This window comes from Gekko japonicus, unplaced genomic scaffold (genome assembly GCF_001447785.1).
Source record: "Gekko japonicus isolate JY-2015 unplaced genomic scaffold, Gekko_japonicus_V1.1 scaffold825, whole genome shotgun sequence".
Taxonomy (NCBI): Eukaryota; Metazoa; Chordata; class Lepidosauria; order Squamata; family Gekkonidae; genus Gekko; species Gekko japonicus.
The window spans coordinates 93,703-116,716 of NW_015166447.1; the positions used below are offsets into that span (position 1 = coordinate 93,703).

At 44.1% G+C, this 23,014-nt stretch overlaps 1 protein-coding gene across 1 annotated transcript in view; it reads right to left on the bottom strand.

The window, feature by feature from the left end:
- The window catches only part of CUL3 (cullin 3), a 93,278-nt gene that overhangs the window by 39,653 nt on the left and 30,611 nt on the right, over positions 1 to 23,014 (bottom strand). The window contains exons 2-4 of the mRNA XM_015411998.1: positions 20,827 to 21,024; positions 14,450 to 14,563; positions 6,387 to 6,547 (exon numbers count right to left, since the gene is read on the bottom strand). Coding sequence (XP_015267484.1) covers positions 6,387 to 6,547; positions 14,450 to 14,563; positions 20,827 to 21,024 — 473 coding nt within the window. The remainder of the gene's footprint in view (positions 1 to 6,386; positions 6,548 to 14,449; positions 14,564 to 20,826; positions 21,025 to 23,014) is intronic.

Here is a 23,014-nt window from a genome sequence, read left to right on the forward strand (position 1 = left end):
TACTGTTTGTGTCAGTGTCTTCTTGCCAGGCCTTGGTATCAGTTTGCCAGGTTAGTTTGGCTCAGGGCCTGTCCTTTGAAATTGGTTTTGTTGGTCTTGCAACATTGTGTTCTTTGCACAAAATTAGCTTGGATTGGGTTTGTGGTTTGTGTTGGATTCTCTGGTTTGACATTTGTTGTGTTAGGCTTGCCATATTGTCCCTTGCTTCTGCTGGGATTTCCTGGTTCTGCATAGGTCTTTTGGGCTTGTTGGTTCTGTTTGCATTGGGAGGCCTTTGGCCAGGTAAGGTGCTGAAAACGCCGGCCAATTATCCAGTTATCTCGTTAAACGGGGAGGGAGTTGTATCAGTGCAAACAAATTTCCGAAAATTTTCGGATATCTATGGTTTACCGGTATAGAAATTTGGGTTTTTTCGGGTTTCCCGAAAAAATTCGGGTTCAATAAACCCGAATCCGAATTTTACCGATTTTTTTTTTTTTGCACACCCCTAACCTGCTCCCCCTTGAATTTTGAGATTCCCCTTATAACAGGACTGATGGCTTCATATCTATCCTCTCTGCAGGTCCCTGAACAACGTAGAGCATTCACCCTGGCCAGATGTAATGCTATGCCATCCGTCATTTTATTTGGCAGATTTAACAAGGTTTCTCATCTGGCCAGATACTGCCCCTGTAGAGCGAAATGTGTGGAATCTGTCACTTATGTTCTCCTGCACTGCAATTTGTATACGGACCTAAGAATCACTTACTTACACTCTCTTTTAACCAGCATGGGTGCTTGCTCTGATGCACTTAAGGTGAATAGACTTTTAAGAGATCTGAGTCCAGACATCACAGAGAAGGTGGCTAAGTTTCTCTGCTTGGCTTTAAAGCTGCGCCAAAGGTTCTTCTAGAATTGTATATATGAGTTTTAACTGGTTTTAAAATGTATAAACGGTACTGATAATTTATGCCAATAAAGGCTGACTTGACTTGATATGCCAGTGTGATTTGTGTGTGTACAATATTCCTGTATTTTATATTCTCACGTTTAGTTAATTACTTTTAAATAAAGTTTTAGCTAAAATATATAGTGATTATTGGCTGGGAAAATTCCCCACTGGACCTGGAATATATAAACAACCTTCTGATTCAGAAAAGAATATTCAGAAAAGAATAAACAAACTTCTCTTTTTCTTAAAGTCTAAAGGCTGAGCCTAGTTTTGAATGCCAGAGGTAGCATTTATACCACACAGCACTGTGACTTAGTGGTTTGTGTGTTATTAAAATTCAACCAAAGAGAAACCCTAAGTATCCACATGGCTGTTATTTCAGTAATACACCTTCACAAGGGAGTCTCATAGGCTGTGATCACACACACTAAATAATCCACTTTCAATCCACTTTCCATGCACTTTCAAATTGGATTCTGCCAGTCCACACAGTAAAATCCAGTTGGAAACTGCATTGAAAGTGGATTAAAAGTGGATTATTTAGTGTGTGTGACCACAGCCTTAGATTGGCACACTTTAATGTAGATACAGAAGTGTATACCACCACTGGTTTTCAAGAGGCACTATCTTGGCAGGGCATTTGCAGAGTGTAATAAAGAACTCTGTACACTGACAGGATGTAACCTGCCAATCTGGATTTGATAACTGTTGTGATTTTCAACTGCAACAATTAAGAGAACCAATGTAATATAGGGGCTACGGGAACCATTAGCTTGGTTCAACTCTCTCATCTGCCATGATTGCTCTAGGTAGATTTCAGCAAACTGTTCTCATTCAGCTTCACTCTCCAACATGAAGATAACACTGACTGACTTTACAGAGTTTAGATCAATCACTAAGAGACAGTATGACACTTGGAATGCCCAGAAAGTGCTGGTATTATGGTTGAGGTGCAACAGCAGCTTTCCACACACACAATCAATAAGGATACAGATCTGTAGCTAGACGTGCCCTTACAGCCATATCATACACTAGCAGTAAAGCCCGTTGTGAAAGCAATACAACGAGATCTAGAAAGAGGCTCTGGGGCAGTGCTCTGGCTTTGGGCAAACAGTGTCAATTTGCCGTGGTGACCTCAGCAGGGTATAATGACAGAGTCCACTGTTTTCTCCAGAGGAACTGATCTCTGCTACCTGAAGAGCAGTTGTAATTGTGAGTGATCTGTAGCCCTCACCTGGACATTGGCAGCAATTGTTACCCAGGACAAAATGGCTGGTTTGGAGGGTGCAGTCTATGGCATTCTACCTGTCTGAGGTCCCACCCCTCCGCAAACCCCACCCTCTCCAGGCTCCACCCCTCAAATCCCCAGGAATTTGTCAGCATGTAGTTGGCAACCCCATCTCCTTCCCAGCTAACCATTATCTGCCCCTTTGACTTCAGCTGACTTCTGCCCTCCCTTCTGCAGAGCAGTTGTAATTCTGAGTGCTCTCCAGCCCTCACCTGGAGATTGGCAACAATGGTTCCCTATGAGGGACTGACTGGTTTGGAGGGTGGAGTCTATGGCATTGTACCTGTCTGAGGTCCCACCCCTCCTCAAACCTCACCCTCTTCAGGCTCCATCCCTCAAATCTCCAGGAATTTCCCATCTGGAGTTGGCAACCCTATCAGGACTGGCCCCAATGTGTTTTCTCCCAAAGGCCAAAGTAGGTGACAGGACCAAGCTTAGTTGCCTACCAACAGGCACTGAGGGGAATGTAGGGTTGCCAGCTCTAAGGAGGGAAATACCTGGAGGTTTGGGGGGTGGATTCTGTAGAGGGCAGCATTGGGCGGAGCGGAAGGACTCAGCAGGTATAATGTCATAGGGTCTACCCTCCAAAGCATCCATTTTCTCCAGGGGAACTGATCTCTGTCATCTGGAGATCAATTGTAACAGTGGGAGATCTCCAGGTCCCACCTGGAGATTGGCAACCCTAGGGGAAAGTCAGCTGCACAGCAGGGGGTTGAAGAGAATGGTTTGATGGCTGCTGGGCCAAGATTGGCAACAATAGTTCCCCAGGAGCCCCATCGTAAATGCACCAAACAATTCCTAAAGATTTTCCAAAACACTACTCTGTTTTGGGCTCCTGGGGAACTTTGAAGTAGCACCAAAGCTTTAAGATCTCTCCAGCTGTCACCTGGAGACTGGCAACAGCTTGTCTGGAGTGTGGGCAGTATGGCATTGTATCTGTCTGAGGTCCCCCTCTTCCTCCTCCTCCTCAGATTCCACCCTCAGCAGGCTTCATCCCTAAAATATCCTGGAAGTTTCCAACCTGGAGTTGGCAACCCTATGTCCTGGAGTTCCAACCTGGAGTTGGCAACCATCAGCCAACCTTTATCTGCCTGTCTGTCTTAAGTTTTACACACACACACATCCAGCCTCTGCCTAGGGAAAGGGCAGCCTTTCCCTGCAGTGGTAACCAAAGCAGCTGACATCATTCTCCTCTCCCCCATATGATCCGCACAACTACCCTATGAGGTATGTTAAAGTAGTTTCCATATGCAACTGAAAATTCCCTTGCGGGGGGGGGGAGTTTGAGGTGTGGAATGGAGTGAAGTCCAATCAGCTTCCATATGCAAAAGACCTTGAAACGCTGGGCGGGACTGCACAAAGCAGCCAGTCAACCCAGCCAGTGTCTTCTGAGTGGCAGGTCTTCCACCCAAACACTAAAGGCGGGCATTTTAGAACGTTGGTCCCCACTACTGCTTTATTATAAGGGAGAGATGAGGAGAATCTAAAGAATGTATGTATGGTTAAATAAATAAATTATACAAATTTATTAAAGGGGGGGAAATTCTGCTTTGCAGTTCAGTGTGGTTAGCTAGGAGCCGTGCCATTTGAGAGAGAGACAAACATATCACAATGCCCCTCTGGGTTCCAACAGATAAGCTGATGGGGAATGTCTTGAGGCAGATGGAATTGTACATCTCTATTCAGGACCACTAGTGTTTGCATGCATTGACAGGTTATGCTCAAAGAGCTGAAGACTGGTTTACTGTTTAAAGGAAAGTACTGATGGGAGAAAAAACACAGGAAGCTTGGCTCAGGGAGTCATCTGTTTGGGATCCAGTTCTAGCTACAGGACTGTTCACTGAGCCCGTTTGAGTGATACTGTACCTCTATATTACATTCTTCAGCAATTTAATTATGATTTTTTATCACCCAGCCACAGCCTCAGCATCACAGGGCTGCTTAGAGGATATAATAGGCAGAGAGAACCATATGCACAACTGAGAACACTGGAGGAAGGACAGGATAAAAATGTGATAAGCTACCAGCAGACAGCAGACACATTTACTTTCTATTACACGAAAAGCAACAATCTGCCCAACAACAACTAGATTATGCTTCTGGAAAATTTGGGGCACTTAATCCACACATAAATGGTCCTGCTCAATGTCTTCAGTACAGATATACAAAGACACACACAAAGAGAAATCCAGTACTTTCTACAATTACTCCCTCTGTATCTAACCAGACAGAATGAAAAAGTACATTACCTGTCTGGTTATAAATTAGTACGCTTAGTCAACAGCAATCAAATAAGTACCTGGCACCAGTGTTCCCTCTAAGCTGAGTTAGTGTGAGCTAGCTCACAGGTTTTTAGCCTCTGGCTCACACATTTCTGTCTTCGCTCAGGAAGGATGGCTCCAGAGCAAACTAATTTATGCAGTAGCCAAATCGCTCGCTCACAACTTTAATGCCAATAGCTCACAAAGTAGAATTTTTGCTCACAAGACTCCACAGCTTAGAGGGAACATTGCCTGGCACTCATGGTAAATGGGAGTTGCTGGTTCATCCAATATGCTAGATTCTCAAGCATATTGCTCTGTCCTGCTCCCTACTCAGAAGAACATGCAGTGAGCAATCCAACCTCAATGAGAATACCTTGGTGACAGCCCCCATGACTTTTGGAATCCTTCCACTTCCCACAAGCTATGGAGCCATCCAATGGAATGGGAAGATAAATGGGCCTACTGCCCAGGAGTCCTCTGACAGAGCTGACTTCCAGCAGATTGAGGCAGGCCAAGGAGGAAAGAACACCAAGGGATAACACAGCTGGCAACTTCAGCTGGCAGAAGCCCAGCAAGAGACAGCAGAATTTATTATTCCATTTACAAAATGTATATCCCAGCTTTCTGGCCCATCAGGGCCATCAAGGTGGCTAATAATTAAAAACAGAGCTTTATAAAAGTATAACGTAAAACCAATTAAAGTCCAAATTAAAATAATATATAAAATGAAAAGACAGAAATTAAAATGGCGGGTGGGAAGGAGGGGTCCACTGAGGGAATGGAGGATGAAACAAAATGCCTTCACCCTCTGGCAGAAGAGGGTGATAGAATGGGGAAGGGGTTCCATCATTTTGATGCCATGACCATGGCAGCTCTCTCTTGGGTCTGGTGGCTGAGGGGGATGAGATTGTCCTCTATGTGATGTTTGGTTAACTGAGCATTCAAGATAATAAAGTGCCAGGTAACAAAGTTTTGTCTGCATTGTCTGGATTCATCTTTTCTGTTGGTGCTAGTGTGAAGACTGAAGAGAGGCAGTCATGCTTCATTTCCCCTCCGTGATTCAGGCTTTTTGTCCACACGAGATCCCTGGCATAGCCTTTTTGGGAATAAAGATGGGTCTTTCCCCCTATTGTGCTAGCAGAAATGCTGATAGGATCTAATCCTATTACATTTTGCCTATGAAACATCTGTTATGATAAAATAGGAAACCTGAATAAGGAACTACACAATCTGGGGATATCAAATGTGTGTTCATTTTTTATGTCACAAAATTACACAAACACTAAGATACGCCAGTGTGATGATGGCGAAGTATTTTTTACAGTTTTCAAACAGTGACAAAATATTAACAGCTACTACCAGTTACTGAAGTCACACAATAATAGTTTCTGTCACTGGTTCTTTCAGAGAGTTAATTACATTTATTTGGCTATTTAAGTGACTGTTATTGTTGAATTAGTGTACTTTTGCTATGCTGCATTATGTTTTACTGTTTGCTTTATTTTATATTTTATCATTGTTAGAAGCCACTTTATATGAAGTAGAAAATACACATTTTTGAAATAAATAGCAATGTCTTGCAAATTTAGCAGTATGGACAAATTGTTTACAACCAAAGGATTGTTTAGGCTGGAGGAAAACTTAGTGCCCTAGGATGGGGAGAATGACACAAATCAGATGTATGGAGTCTTAATGTAATAATCTTTAAACTGGGCAAACTGTAGGCCAGGGAAAATAAAGCTTTAGTTTGACCTGAAAATAGCCAACAACAAGCAAAGCTACACATATAAAAATCTGTAATGGCAAAAGATCTAGATTCAGCAGTACAAGATCAATAACCACAAAGAAGCAACAGGAATTCAGGAATACAGTAGCCATGACAGTAACAATTTTGTTGTCTTACCTGTCTACAACTTCTCCTTTCCGCTCCCTTGCAATCATATCCAACAATGTCTGCCGTAGATGATCCCTAATACACCCATAACGTACAACTTGATCCCGAAAGATTATTAATCCCAGATTGTAGACGTTCTCCACATTATTTTGTTGTACATATACACGGTCCTAACATTAAGGAGAAAATATAAAGAAAGTTATATTTCACATAACCGCATAGTTTCAAAGATAATCTGGATACTCAGTGGCTTGGATTGCAGACCTTTGACATGCCATCTATGGCTCTTCCAAGCACTGGTCAGAAACTGGTTAGCACTTCCTCGGAAAAAAACCCTAGTTTCAAAAAGACTGGACCGGGGTCCAATTCTGTGGGCCCCAGAAGAAGGTGCTCCCATCCTCGATTGTTTCCATCCCCTAGCCTCCATTGCAGTCCGTTTAAATGCCTTCTCCAAGTCGCATGACAGCCTCCATTGCGGTCCTTTTAAATGCTTTCTCCAAGATGCATGACTCCAAGGCGAGTGAACTCCGAAGGCATTTAAAGGGCTTGCAGTCTCTTTAAACACTTCCAAGTGGTGAGTTCACTCAGGAGCAGTGTTCCCTCTAAGCTGAGTTAGTGTACGCTAGCTCACAGCTTTTTAGTCTCCAGCTCACACATTTTTGTCTTAGCTCAGGAAGGATGGCTCCAGAGCAAACTAATTTATGCAGTAGCCAAATCGCTCACTCACAACTTTAATGGTAGTAGCTCACAAAGTAGAATTTTTGCTCACAAGACTCCACAGCTTAGAGAAAACTTTGCCCAGGAGCCTTGTCCCTAATTCTGGGAAGAGAAATAAAGCCCTTCCTCTCACTCCAAATACAAAGGGCTGGCTAAGGTTCAGTAATGGTGGGGAGAGACAACTGTATATACTCAGAAATAATCTAATTAAGAAGATTATAGTCATATATTTAATATCAATAGTTATATGGCATATTATAGCACATGTGCGTTCAGTGGTGTGGCATACAGGGAATATAGCTCTTTCCGTTGATGGTGTTATGATAAACGAATGCAGAATACCTTGATTAAAGTACAAGAGGCAATGGCCCCCCAATGGGCAGGATGCAGATGACTATGTGCCCACTTCACAAGAAAAAGCAACATAGGTCCCAGTCACACGGGCTGGAAAATGTGGGGGGGAAGCGTGGCTGTTTGCCCTGGAGCAAACTAACGCGTGGCTGCCGGATCACACGTCCCGCCGACGTCCCGTGGTTTGGGGGGAGGTGCCGATCACACGACAATCCTGCGGCGCCGCAAAGAAGCAGCGCGATCACAGCAGCAATGGTTAGGCGCCGCTGCCGTGGCAAACGGGGTTGTGGGTTTTTTAAAACAGAAGTGTGTGCATGTGCCATTGGGTGTGTGTGCGTATCCCGTGGGGACTTCGGGGGGGGGGGAACCTTTTTGCGACGGGACATGGGGGCGCCGGATGCCACGAACTACCACCGGAAACGTGATCAGATGCCCACCCTTGCCCTGCGGTTTCCGGAAACTAGTATCTCGGAGGTACTAGTTTTTTACGCCGCATCTTCGGCGGGAAGCCTCGGGTTAGCCACGGGAGCTCTACGCTTCCCAGATGTTGCGGTATGATCGCACCCGGAAAATCCGCCTATCTTCTGTCTCTGTAGCGTGGCTAATGCTCTGTGTGACCTCAGCCATAGATTGCTATTAGAATATCCTGAGTTAAAGGCAGTAAAAGGACATGCACCCTGGCACGATTGGGGAAAGGTGTGGGACAGCACACATGGGACAGGTCACAGAGAAACTCAGCTCCTGTTTCAAAGTTCCAGCAGGAATTGCATCTGTTCCTCTGAAAGGACTGTCAAGGTAATATCAGTAACGTGTACAACTTAGTTAGCCACATATTTTATTTCTTTTTCTTAATTCTGTGACACCTCAGTTATGTTCTGATAGTCCTTCCGGTGCTCCTCCTAGTTAACAGAGTTGTACGTTAGTAAACAAATATCTCATTATGTATTCCATGCTCTCACCCAGGGCACCTGGCTGCTTGTCCACATATAGACCCACAACTCTTGATTGGCTAAGGTTAATTCGCTGGTAGGGAAAAGGGTATGTGTAGCAGCTCACATACGTACATACAGCCTTTATCCATGTCTCAAATTGTGGACAGCAAAAGGGCAAGACCTTTATTTACCTGAATAAGACCAGAAGGGAGGGAAACTCTCTCTCTCACTCACACACAGATTCTCCACTGTCTCTTGGGTATTGCTGGGCAAGAATAATGTGAGGGAGGATGGCCCACAACAGATGGCAGTTACAAATTTGGCTGTCCACAAGTCAGAGTACCACTGATCTAAAGGATGCATCAAACTGCCTAAACAGAGATTTCGCGAAGGGGGGGCATCCCCACTCTCCTCCCTAACAAACCTGGCTGCAGTATAAATGTAGTACTTTGGTTAAATAAAACACAGCAGGATTAACAGTAATACATGTATCTAGTATAGGAGAGTTTTTTAAAGAAAATTTAATTTTGTACAGTGTTCTTAAACTGAAACTTGATAACTGTATTAATGATAATTATTTTGTGGCAAGTGACATAAATGTTTATGCATCATGATTACTGGAGACAACTCTGGTTATTATTATTTTTTGCCTTGATAGTTATGTGTAAGAGAAACACACTCAGGCTTTGATATCTACACAACCACACCCTTATCATTTGAAAGACAGATTCAGGTGGGTAGTCATGTTGGTCTGAAGCAGCAGAAGAAATTTTCAGTCCAGTGGCACCTCTGAGACCAGCAAAGTTTTATTCAAGGTATAAGCTTTCATGCACATTTCTTCAGATACAATGAAACAGAAGTTACCAGTCCATACATATAGGTAGAAGGTGAGCAGTGAGTTAACATACAACATAATGAAGATGTTTAATAGATTCAAGGATCAAACAGGAATAACAAGCTTAGTTTATATGGTTACCGTTTGCTTGGGTTTAATTCCAGGGTTTAATTTCCTTCACATAGTGAAGGAAATAAATGTCAAAATTGGTGATTGATGGGCAGATGTATCCTTCATTGTGGAATGCTTAGAGTAATTAACAGTAAAACTGAAGCTCAGCTGCAGACAGGCAACCAATTGTCTCCTGAGTTTTGTTGCTCATCTGTAGGGGGAAGGTGATTCATGCAATAACCTTAAATGGTATCCTGAATAGTTCTGAGTGAAATTAGCCAGGCAACAGAAATGTGATCAACATCAACCAAAACTCTCAGTATGTCACTACGTTACAAACCGTAGGACAGTCATTTCTAGGGAGACCTCATGGAGTCCACCATAGTTCTGCCTAACATTCTTGTCATGTCCTATAACATCCAGACTGGGGATTATTAGGAAGGGAATTGAAAACAAATCAGCTGGTATCACAATGCCGCTGTATAAATCAATGGTGCGACCTCATTTGGAATACTGTGTACAGTTCTGGTCACCACATCTCAAAAAGGATATTATAGCAATGGAAGAAGTGCAGAAAAGGGCAACGAGAATGATCAAAGGGTTGGAACATTTTCCCTATGAAGAAAGGTTAAAACGCTTGGGGCTCTTTAGCTTGGAGAAACGATGGCTGAGGGGTGACATGATTGAGGTTTATAAGATTATGCATGGGATAGAGCAGGTTGAGAAAGAAGTACTTTTCTCCCTTTCTCACAATACAAAAACTCGTGGGCATTCAATGAAATTGCTGAGCAGTCAGATTAGAACAGATAAAAGGAAGTACTTCTTCACCCAAAGAGCGATTAACACATGGAAATCACTGCCACAGGAAGTGGCGGTGGCTACAAGCATGGACAGCTTCAAGTGGGAATTAGATAAGCATATGGAGCAGAAGTCCATCAGTGGCTATTACCCTCAAGGTATAGATAGGAACTCTCAGGCTGGGGCAAGTGATGTACTGTATTCTTGGTGCTTGGGGGAAGGGGGGAACAGTGGGAGGGCTTCTAGTGTCCTGGCCCCACTGCTGGACCTCCTGATGGCCCCTGGTATTTTTGGCCACTGTGTGACAGAGTGTTGGACTAGATGGGCCATTGGCCTGATCCAACATTGGCTTCTCTTATGTTCTTATGAGTACAACGGCAGATGAAATATGCCAATGCAAACCAGAGTACTGTATTCAGATATAGCTAGAAAAAACATTACAAATTTCCTAAATGAAAAAAAGCATGTCAGCTGCAACATCTGTTCGTAGCATTCAAATACTGAAGCAAAAGGACTGTAAGGCAAAACACCCTGTCTCCTCCCAAGGGTTAATGTGAATATTAGCGGACCTATTCCATCTTTGCAGGTGTTCGTAATTAATCCATCTTGTCCACAGGCTCCTATCTCCTTCAAGGCGGATGCCAAGAATGTGGCAATTAGTTTCTCCTGAGGACTTGCAGTCCATAAAGTGGAAGGGGGGGAGTGATGTTGCAATCTTCCAGAGAGTTCCTATGAATGTGAGCCCTGACTGGATGTGGAGCATCACCAAACACCAGAGGGCCAAAAGGTATAATTGAGCTAGAGATTAAGGAAAAGGGACTGCTGACTTGTTGATTTTGCTGAACATAAGCCTGGACTATGCTGAATTGTACAAGAACGCTTAAGCCTCTGGTTTTTTGGATTCTGGAATTCTGTGACTGTGCCATCTACTGTCAGGTATCAATGGGCAAATCAGAAAAGTCAGCTTTTATTGTTTTGTGCTATTTAACTGAGCAGACTGTGTTGCCAAATGGTATTCCTCCTTTTTTTGTTTGTTATTTAATAAACTTTTTTCCTATTCTTTTTAGAAAAAGTCTGGTTTCTTGTGTGCACACAGCTTCAGGGACCCACTTGACTGAACACTACTAGTCTGTAAGAGGGGCAGTAGTTCAGAAAGACCCAGATCTGGGTCTTGACAAGGACTTACTTGGATGTTCTTTACATGTAATTCTGTTCCCTACATTATGAGCTAGGGTTATGTAGTGGATTGATGTAACTTTTGACTGGGCAGAGCTGAGTTTATCAGCTTACAAAGCTCATTGGGTGGTCCTGAACAATGTGTTTTAATACAACACCAGATGACGCACTAAGAATCCCAAGCATTTTTTCTTTTAAAAAGTGGACCCTGAGGACACCGATTTGGACTGGGACTGTAGCATAGGGGAATGAGGTTTCTTTCCCTCCACACTGTTTTCCTGACCTGGAATGGTCAAGCAGAGCTGCGAATTGCTCTGATTGGGTAAACATACATGACCTGACACAGGCAGATCCAAAGGGCCATTTATGGTTGGCAAAATAGCGTGAGGTAAAAGCTTCAATACCCCTTCCTCTCACAGTCCCAGTCTGAACTGGAGTTCCATGCACTGTTATTTATGAAGGCAAAATACACAAATGGAAACTCACGCATGGAGCTCCCAGTGTCTCATCCAGTTTAGCCCTTAGGCTTGCCTACCTCACAGGGCTGTTGTATAGGAAAAATGAAGAAGCATGCTGCCCTGAGTTCTTTGGTAGAAAGGAAAGATAAAAATGTAAAATAAATATTAGGTACCACCTATACTGAGCAGAAAGGAACTTTATTTTTTTTTAAAAAAAAACCTCCACAAGGTAATGCCAGAATGTTAAATTTGTTTCCCTGCATTTAATAATCCAGTTTATTAGATGATGAATCAAAGTATTTTGCATAATCTAGAATACCTTCAAAAGAACTGAATAATTCACCTGGTTGGAATATATTTACCCTTTAATCAGAAAAGCAGACACATAGATGTGAGTGTTCAACTCCCTTAACTACTGATTGATTCAGCAACACAGCTGGTATCTCATCTACAATGTTCCTTACCCCAGTGACAGAATTACACCCACCCACTTAAATTTATGGATAGCAGATTCTGTGAGTATACCCCCACTCTTCAAGGAATGTCACTGGGTGACTGTGACCCAGTCACGCAACCTAGAATGATGTTGTGAGGATAACAGAGAAAGGAGAATCATGTGGCTCTTTGGGAGAAGGGCAAGAAAAAATATAATTGATAACAATGGATAACATGGAACAAGAGAATATTGTACCCCTAAGGACTCTGAGTGGGGGATCAAATGAACTCACCAAATAAATGTAGGGCCTCTATCAGCCATGGGAAGCTAAATGAGATCAGAGATCTAATAACACTGTAGGTATGAGCATCAGCCATTGATTGACAATCTTAAAGACAGAGAAGGGATTGGTCACATCACACTCACCCACCCCAATCTCAGTATTTTATTCACCACCACTGCAAGGAAGAGCCACCCTTTCATCTGCCTTGGTGAAGAAAAACTTCATCCCCTTTAGAGAAAAGAACATGTGCTACCTGGCCTTGGTTGCTAGGTAGCACACTTTAGGGACAGGGCTATTTTTCTCATGGCCAGCACAGAACTTCTAAAGAGCAGCAGTTGGAACAAAAACACTAGGAAAACTGTTACCATCATTGTACCACCCCACCACAGTGCTTTCCTTAAAAATCTTATTGCAATAAGTAAGATTTTTTTTAGAAAGGCACTGGGAAGGGATGGCACAGTGATGGAAAAGTCTCCCCAGTGCTCTTGTTCCAACTGCTGCTCAATGTTCTCTTACTGAAAACCTGTCAGGGACACAGGTGGGATATAAATATTTAAATAAAGTAAACTTAGGGCACATCTGTTCCTGCTGTTTTTCAAGCAATCTGAATTACTGAGTTATCTGAATAGTCAGAGGAAGAGGAAGAAGAGGAAGAAGAGGAGGAAGAGGAAGAAGAGGAGGAGGAGGAAGAGGAGGAGGAGGAAGAGGAGGAAGAGGAGGAAGAGGAAGAGGAGGAAGAGGAAGAGGAGGAAGAGGAAGAGGAGGAAGAGGAGGAAGAGGAGGAAGAAGAGGAGGAAGAGGAGGAAGAGGAGGAAGAGGAAGAAGAGGAAGAGGAAGAGGAGGAGGAGGAAGAGGAAGAGGAGGAGGAGGAGGAGGAGATTGGATTTATACCCTGCCCTTCACTTGGAGTCTCAGAGCGGCTTACAAACTCCTTTCCCTTCCCCTCCCCACAACAGACACCCTGTGAGGTGGGTGAGGGCTGAGAGAGCTCTGACAGAAACTGCTCTTTTTCAAGGACAGCTGTGCCAGAGCTTGTGATTGACCCAAGGTCACATCAGCAGGTGCAAGTGGAGGAGTGGGGGAATCAAACCCGGTTCTCCCAGATTAGAGTCCGCGCACTTAACCACTACACCAAACTGAGGCCTCCCTGATTGGAAGTAAACTTACTCTTAACTATGATCAGTATGCCTCAGTTAGTGCACTGTGGTCCACAAATCTGCTTCCAATACTCAAGAAACAATGGGGGGGCAGAGCACTTTATCCCCTCCCCAAAGCTTGAACTTTGCTTTGCAAGATTCCTTTTAGCATTTGAAGGTTTGCTAGTGCTTCAATGCAGTTATTTTCATTAATGAATGTTAATGGAACTTGAATCTCTGTCCTCTACAGTACAGCAGAACAAACCACAAAGCAAGCTGGAAAGGCAAAATAGCAGAAGGCTCCAGTAAGTTAGGATAACATCAGGACCTCTCAAAAATGTTTGATAAAGAGAAGAAATATGGAAGAGCATATCCCAGTGATGTAGGAATAGAAACAAGGACTACCACCACTGCACCAAAAGAAACTTCTTCAGTAGATTAATCCTTGGTACAGGTATTTGGCCAACATCAGTTTTTCAAACTGAGGAACAAACCAAACTTCTTCACCTTCACCACATGCCTAATGTAACATATTATGCAGGGGGGGTGCCAAAAACTGGTTGATATGCACGATTGTTTCCCACTTCTAAGAAGATAAGAAAACATAGGTTATTAATTTCTCTCCCACCTTAGTTTTCCAATGGCACTTCTTTCACCTGTACCAGTGGAATGGAGAAAGGTAGATGCTGACAGAGATACAGATATGGAACTCATGTATAAAGTTGAAAAATTTCAGCATCTCACATTTAATATTCTGTCAACATGAAGGACTCTGAGCTTTTTGTTGAGGCGGAATAATTCTAGCTTTAGAATAATTTACAATACCAGACATTACCCACCATATACATCAGAATGTCTCTAATCATCACCATAGCTGTCTGATGATCATTCCATGCTTGGTTTAATGTTTGGAGGAAGTTGTTATTTAATGAGTTTAACACATCTTCTCGCACCTGCAACAGAACAGGAAGACTTCAAGTTACAACTTTCTCAACATAGATTATTAAAAGGTCAGTATGCTTTGAAGTTTCTACTTCATGCATATTGCTTTGCTATAGTTTCAACTACAGTTAAACAGACTGCTTGTAGAGTTTATCAACAACCTCACAAACATCTCCATAAATTAGCTGTTGGGGTGCATTTCCTGTATCTGACATCCTGTCACAGGTATGGGGTATGCCAAAATGAATTTTCTCAAGGTTGTTTTTTCCGTCCTTCAAGGAATTAAAACTCAGGGAAGGGAGGCCCAAAGTGTTTGCCAGAGTGGTGCACTGGTTAGAGTGTCTGTCTAGGATATGGGAGCCTCAGGTTCACATCCCCCCCATGGGTGTTTGCCAGATCACCTTGAGCCAGTCAAACACACTCAGCCTAATGTAACTCACAGAGGTGTTCTGAGGATAAAATGGAGGAGCAAGAATGTTGAAAGCCACTTGGGGTCCCCATTGGGGAGAAAAGTGGGGCATAAAAGATGTACATAAAATAAATGCATTGCCAACATTGTGAAGATGCTTAACAAAAGAATGGGCAAGTATTTCCCTAACTTGTCAAAGCACTCTACCAGGCTGTGTCCTGCACATATATGCTCCCAGTGGTGAAACAAGAAATGTGTTTATTTTACATTTTAACAAGTATACCACTCACTACTTAGATACACTATGCATTTATGATGTCATCTCAGACGCTACAGAATTACCTTTGAGCTCAGGTGATACTGCATGGCAACCTTTGCCTGCCCCAGTATAACACCCACAGGAAGATGTCAGAGTTGCATTTCAGGAAATCCACATGCACATCACCATTTATAAGAGGCACTGAAAAGATTTTTCCTGCCTTGAATCCATGCCTTGGGCAACTGATACACAATTAACCACACGGGGGGGGGGGGGAAGTGGCCCATAAGTAGGCCTTCTATCTCTGATGCAGGGCAGCCTCTCTACTATGAACTGAATGGTTCTGTTCATCCTGTCAGCCACACAATGAAACTGAAGAAAACAGTCACTGAACTCGCTGTTTCCCACTCATACTGCTGTCCTTCTCTTCCACTTGAACAGTGATGGAGGAGTAAGGGAGTTTGCAGACAGGGCCCTTCATGGCCTAGGACCCACATAACTGCAGGACCGCCTCTACTACGCTCTGCCATGGCAGCAAAGTTGTCTGCATAGAACCCTTTAAAGGTTCCTCGTATAAACTGGTAAGCTCAGTGACTGCCCATCCATGCGTATTGTCTGTGGTGGCTTCCACCTTTTGGAATAGCCTGCCTGAGGAGGTCAGGAAGGCTCCCACACTATTGTCGTTCTGCAAAATGTGCAAAACAGTAATGTTCAGGACATTCTTGTAATGCAATTAATCGGTATTGGGATGGAATAGTCTGAATGGGGAGGAAGGCAATGCCATTGCCCATATCTTCATATCACACATCCTGCACTGCTCACACTCTGCCAATCCTGAGCAGTTTGCTCCTCACACAATCATTTAATTTTGTATACCTAGTCCTTTTGCATTATTCAATTGCATTGTTCAGTATGGTCAAACTGTTGCTTGCTTTGTTCAGTTTTGCATTCTTATTCCTATTACACTATCCATTCAATTTATACTATATTCACTCCCTCTCCCTCTGTACTCCGTAATCTGCCTTGAGTCCCAGTGAGAAAGGCAAACTATAAATAAGCTAAATAAACAAACAAGACAACTTCTTTCTACAGATGTGCTACAGATGTCAGGCTGGGATGTGCTTTCAATGCTGGGGTTCCTAGAAACCTCATTAAATTGCTTTGTTTCACTGAGCTCCACCCTGAGATGAGACAATCCCAATGACTTGCCCCTTAGAGTGCGTGCATTATATTTCAAAATTTGAGTGTAATCTCTATACAAGCAGAGTATAATCTCTTACATGCAGGGAGATCAACTACTGAAAGGTATATCTGTTAAACTTTCCTGAAATCTATCTTTCCTCCCATTTTTCATGCCTATCTAGTCCTTTCTTTTTTTAAATTATCTTGCTCCCATTCAGAGCGTTGTCTTCTCTCCTGTGTTGGACAGAATCTGTCTGCATTGACACTGGACATATACTCTGCCCACTGGGAACTACATATTTGAGTTGCGATATGGAGCTGGAAAGTGAAAGAGAATATTGTTGTTTAAATAGACTGCTATTTTAATTGACTGATTTTGCAGAGAGGAAGTATCTTCCATTTCCTCTCTCACATCTGAACTCTATACCTAGATCACCAGAATACAAAGGTGCTTCACAAAGATCAAGGGCAAACACATTAGTCACAAAGTGGCTCCAACTTATTTCTGGCTTATTTCTGCAATATTTATATAAAGAGAATGTAGGGAAGACAAAATTTTAGAAAAGGAACTGAAGCCCCACCAACATCAAAATTCAGAAGCTGTCACTGCTTTGAATTTGTGCTCATATCAAATTGAACTCTCCTGCACTATTTCCAGTAAGCATCAAATGTTGGTATCCCAGAGTACTTCTATTTTCTACTGTGCAGGTAGCCATAGTCACTGTGGTAAACACAGGGACCTTGGGAAGGAGAACAGCCAGGTGTCTCTCCTGTGATTCTCACATGAACCGACAACTCAGGATATTACTCCTATTTAAACTCTAGGGTAAATGGGGCTGCTCAGAAAGGTCAGTCAAGAGAGTTTTGAGGTTGCTTTTCTTCTTTTTTTGTTCCTGATGCACACAGCTTCTTACCCAGGGCTATTTTGGGGCAGGAACGCACAGGAATGGAGTTCTTGCTGGCTTCAGAGTTGGCCACGCCCACTACAGCCAAAACCTCTGCATTTGTGGCTACAGAGGGAAGGCCTGGAGAGCGACACCCCCCCAGCGACTCTGAGGCGGGCGGGCCAGGGGGCCCCTGGAAGGATCGGGGAGGCATTTAAATACCTCCCTGTGCCTTCCCCAGCCTGTTCAAGGATCAGCTTGCCCGGGCTCCCCGCAGCCGCGGGGCACCTGGACAAGCCAAGGGAAGGCATGGGGTGTGGCCTAATATGCTAATTAGTTTCTGCTGTCGGGTGTGGTCTAGTATGCTAATGAGTTCCTGCTGGGCTTTTTCTACAAAGAAAGCCCTGTTCATACCAAGAGCACTTTTGTTACGAAAAGTTAACTCTGGCCCCGGTCACACGGGCTGGATATTGCGGGGGGGGGGGGGGGAGGGATTGCCCCGGCCCAGTTTGATCCGTGATTACGCGATCAGATGCGCCGGCGGCACACCACCAGTCCTTCCCTCGGCACCGGCGGGTAAATGAGGGACCAGAGGGGAATGCCGCACGCCGGCGCGATCACACCACGGGCGTCTGGAGGCAGCCCGTGGCAAACGTTTACCTTAGAGGTACTAGTTTTTTAACTCACATTGTCGGCGGTAAGCCATGGGTGCGCTCCACTTCCCAGATGTTGGGGTGTGATCGCATCCGGATAATCAGCCCACCATCCGTGCCTCTCCTGCGGCAACTTTGCCGTGTGACCGGGGCCAGAGGAAGTCAGACAGGTAACTATAATGTAAAGCCTCTGTTTCTTTACTTTCACATATGTGGGGACTATTTGCTTCTGCCAAGAAAAGCTGGCAACTGATGTAACTACTGCTAAATGTGTTTGATCTCACATGCCAGCCTCTTGCCACAGACAAATGAAGGTGTTACCTGTTCTATGCAAGGAAGAAAAGGTAGAATGTATGCAACATGGCATTTTATAGAAAGCTCCTCCATATATACTATATACCACATCTCCACCTACTCTTTCCATAGCAAGGACAATTCACAGAACAAAGAGCTTAGTAGAATGCACTCTACATTGTACAGCAAAGTGTATAAAAAGGAAAGCTACCCTATTCTTGACACATACTAAGTATCAGTTACTCAGCTAGCTCTTCAGTCTAAATTAGACTCCAAATGAGAAAAGAATGCACTTTAGCATGTTAATTTTGCACACAAATTTCAAATTACTATTTTTATTTTTGAATCCACTGCTTATAAGTGACATATAAGTTGGTAGATACAATTATGAATTAATTTAATTACCACTAACCAGCTTGAAAAAGAACAGCTTGTTGTCGTGTGCTCACTTTTTTATGTATTGACTAAATTTCTTCTTAAAGTGTTAGCAAGTGAGAGAAGATAGTCAGAAAACAATAATGAAGATTACTGAAAAGCAATACCTGTGCTACAGTATAAAAAACCAAAACAATACCAATTTCATATTCTTAAAATGAATTCCTTACTTAAAATTAAAAGCAGAGATTCATGTATAGCAACTTTAATAACTGTGCCAGACTATTATCTGCAAACTGAACCTGTGCCTTACTGTGTATATTGTCACTGCCTTTTAGAACAACTGAAAAGTAAAAGCCAAACATATGTCTTTATATGTGGACAAGGAGCAAAGCCCGTTGTGGAAGAAGACAACGAGCCCTAGCATGGCACGACAGAGACACCCCCAGTCTCCCGATCTCTCCCCCTGGAGTGGGGGGGGGCAGGGAGTGGCTGGGTGACCTCCAGCAGCCTCAGGGCCAGCGGCGCACCGGCCCCCGCCCAGTGAGAGGCCAGCCAGCTGCATGTGGGTGGCAGCGGCAGGATCAGGCACAGCCGGAGGCGGCCCCCGCACGCTGGAGTGGGCGGTGCAGCCGTTGTCCAGGTGCAGGGCAGCCGGGAGCCTGTAGCTGGGCTCAGGTGAGGGCAGCAGGAGGATCGGAGTGACACACACCCCCGCTGGAGCGGCCGGGACGCCCGTCGTCAGATCGCACGGAGGCCGGGCAGCAACGCACGTCATTGGGCTGCGAACAGCCCAGCTGGCTATGGGCACTCGGGAGAAGATGGACACGGCGGCTGTTTGGGTGGCCGGCGAGACTCCACCATGGTGTCTTTGAATTGTGGGGCACGTTCACCCTGGCGCCGCATCTGTGGGCGGGCGTCAGAGACCATGGCCAGGGGCCAGCGTCCCCAGCGTGAGTGGTGGCTGGCTCAGGCTACGGCTGAGGAAGCACATCGAGCGTGGCCATGCCAAAGCAGCTCTCTCTTCGAATTGCAGGGCACGTTCACTCCGGCGGCGCCTCTGTGGATGGGGGCAGAGACTGTGGCCAGCGTCCCCTGCATGAGTGGCGGCTGCCTCAGCCTATGGCTGAGGGAGCGCATCGAGCGTGGTCACCCCAAATTAGCTTTATAATATAGAGAGATAATATGTACAAATGACCAGCTAACAGAGAAGCACTAATGTAGCATGTCACAGCATGCCCATTCCAATAAAAAAGGTTAAGCAGCAAATAGTAAGTGCAGAATTTCCAAGTCTGTTCTAGACTCTCAAATTCCACACTTGTCAATACCGTTACAGATTCTGTACAATTTGGCTACCTGAAATTTATTCCAGTACCATTAAATACATGGCTGACCTCTACCCTCTCAATGGGGTGAATACCAAGTTTGTCTCTTTATGCCTATTCACAGGTTTAATATACTGAGCTACTCCTTAAAATAACTACAGCCAGTCATAGTATCCTTGAGTATGTGCCCTTTAGTAGCAGATGGTCATCTAACACACAGAGAAGTCCTTGGAAAACTGGAACAAATAGCCACTATACCACATTTCAAAAGCAAAATGGTGGCAAACCAGGAAAGCATTCTAACCAGCCACAAATTGACCATGATAGTTTGGAGACAGCAGCAGTGGTGTGTCAACTAGATTCTTGTTCTCCATTACACTCTCAGTTATATCAATACAACATCCTTGGTCAGGTTCCTAGCATGAACAAAAGCCCGCTGGCAAAGAGACTCTATGATCCGGCTGTAAGTCTTACTGTGTTATTCATTCATCCTGTACTCCTACTAACACTACAAAACTAGCATCAAAAGGGTAAGTAATTTCAGGATACAGGCTGCATATGAAACCTGTAGATCAATTTTTAAATATTAATTTGACCAAAAGTTGTCAGCTTCCTATGTTGTCATTATTAGCAACCTTTAATACCACAAAGACTATGAAATACTCTGTTAATTAAAGCACCTTATAAAAATATGTATAATATAGTTTTGCCATATATAAAGGAAAGAGTCATAATGAGAGTACCAATTTAGAATTTTTGCTAACAATGAAAGCATTGGAATTCACACTAACCAAGACTGGGCATATAAATCTCTATGGGCAACCACATGACTCAAGTAGGCATCTTTTTCTTCTAAAGTATTAGCTATGTGCTTTCAACTTTTCTTCAAATACCTTGTTTATGAGATGCTCAGTAACCACTTCTCGTAGTCCAGTGTAGAGTTTCTCTCCATGTTTGTGTAATACCATGGTATATGCATTCCTATACAGTTCCTCAAAACTGAGACCACTGTTGTTCTTACGTTGAATTTCTTGGATAGCATTTTTTAGGAGATCCCAAATGCTGTTTACATATTTTTCATCCATGGTCATCTGTAAAGGCAAAAAACATAACAAACCCTTATTTATTTATTTATTTGATTTATACCCCGCCCTCCCCACCAAAGCAGGCTCAGGTCAGTTTACAAAGGATAATTATTGCTACTATGGCACTTTACTAAATGAATATCCTTCGGTTTCATCATCTACCACTACAATGCTCCCTCCCCCATAACAGCAGCAATGCTATGGCTCACTGTTAGTATTAGGTGTTCACTACACATACAAACGAAAAGGTATGAAACTGAGTCATGAGTGAATCATTTGTTTTCAGCTTTATGAAATATGCATATGACCACAGTAATGTCTCAAATATACTTAAAAGAATAATAAAAGCTCTTGCAATTTCATATACTACTGAGGGAGGAAGCCTCTATTTTAAGCCATGTAGAATACAACTAAATAGAAAATTTTGCATTAGCATGCCTTCCATTTTAAAAATACGTTTTACAAAATTAACTGCTACCAATAAACCTACGTATTTCAATGCAACCACGTCTGGATACTGGAAAAAATATGAGATATTTATGTAGAATGCAAAATCAAGGTTTTTTTTTTTAAAGTATCTATATATCTAATAGCCAACTTGCCCCCTCCGTGCGGATCGCTAAATCAGCACGGAGGGGGCAGGTGGGGGGGAGGGGGAGGTTTGTGCACACGTGGGCCAGTCCCCACGTGTGCACAAAAATGCAAAAAGTTAAAAAAAAATTCGGGGGGATGTTTAAATCCCCCCGAAAGTGCAAGAGCGTCTCCTGCGCATGCGCAGGAGACGCTCTGCAACGCCGCCGCCACCTCGGAGCCAGCCGGCGGGCTGGCAGGCGACGGGGGGGAGGAAGCCGGGCCTCGCCGCTGCCGCCGCCTCCCCGGAGCCGGCTGGCGGGGAAACCGGGGAGGCTGGGCGGACGGGCGGGCAGGGAGGGAGGGAGGGAGGGGGGAAGCCGGGCCTCGCCGCCGCCACAGCCGTTAAGGAGTTCCACCAGTGTTTTGTAATAACTAGGACCCATTGTAGTTTAAGAGAGCAAGAGACCACTAAATGGGGCAATTTTGGACATCTAGAGCTATGGCTCAGCTTGCCATTTGTTTCTTCATGCAAAACAAATGTGGTATACAGAAAGAGATACTTCTCTCCCTATCTCCTAACTCTAGAATTAAGTCACCCAAATGAGATTGATGGACAGTCAGTGCAAAATAGGCAAAATCTATATATCTAATAGCGAAGTTGCCCCCGGAGTGCGGATCGCTAAATCAGCGCTCCGGGGGCAGCTGGGGGGCCGGGGGAGGTCTGTGCACACGTGGGCCAGTCCCCACGTGTGCACAAAAATAAAAAAGTTGAATTTTTTTGGGGGGGATGTTTAAATCCCCCCGAAAGTGACAGAGCGTCCCCTGCGCATGCGCAGGGAACGCTCTGTAGCTGGCCTCGCCGCCGCGCCTCCTCCTCCTCCTCCTCGGAGCCGGGCGGGCAGGGGGGATGACCGGCCTCGCCGCCGCAGCCTCAGGGAAATCAAGGGGGGATGGAGGAGACGGAGCTCTTCTCCCCCCCCGCGAGGATCGCGGGTCCCCCCTTGTTTCTTTATAATATACAAGTCAGTCAATACTTAACACATGGATGCAAGAGATAAGTTAAAGACACAGCTGGATTTTTTATTTAGCCACATTTACCCCACTTTCTAGCTGATTCCCTTATTAGCAATCTCCAGCTAGCCAGTTAATAGCGCCGTCATTCTCTTCCTGTAATATTTGTTCCATACAGTAATAAGTTTCAAAGTTCAGTTTCTGTGTCTTGTTTTGTGTCACAAGCACACTTGCAAAAGCTGACTGTTTGTCAATTAGTTTCCAGGCTCAATCCAAAGATCTCGTACTGACCTTCAAAGCCCTGAACAGTTTAGGGTCAGAGTACTTAGAGGGCCACATCTACTCATATAAGCTTGTTGATGATTTGAAATCAGCTTCTAATGTCATACCTCACGTACTTGTATTAGATGAA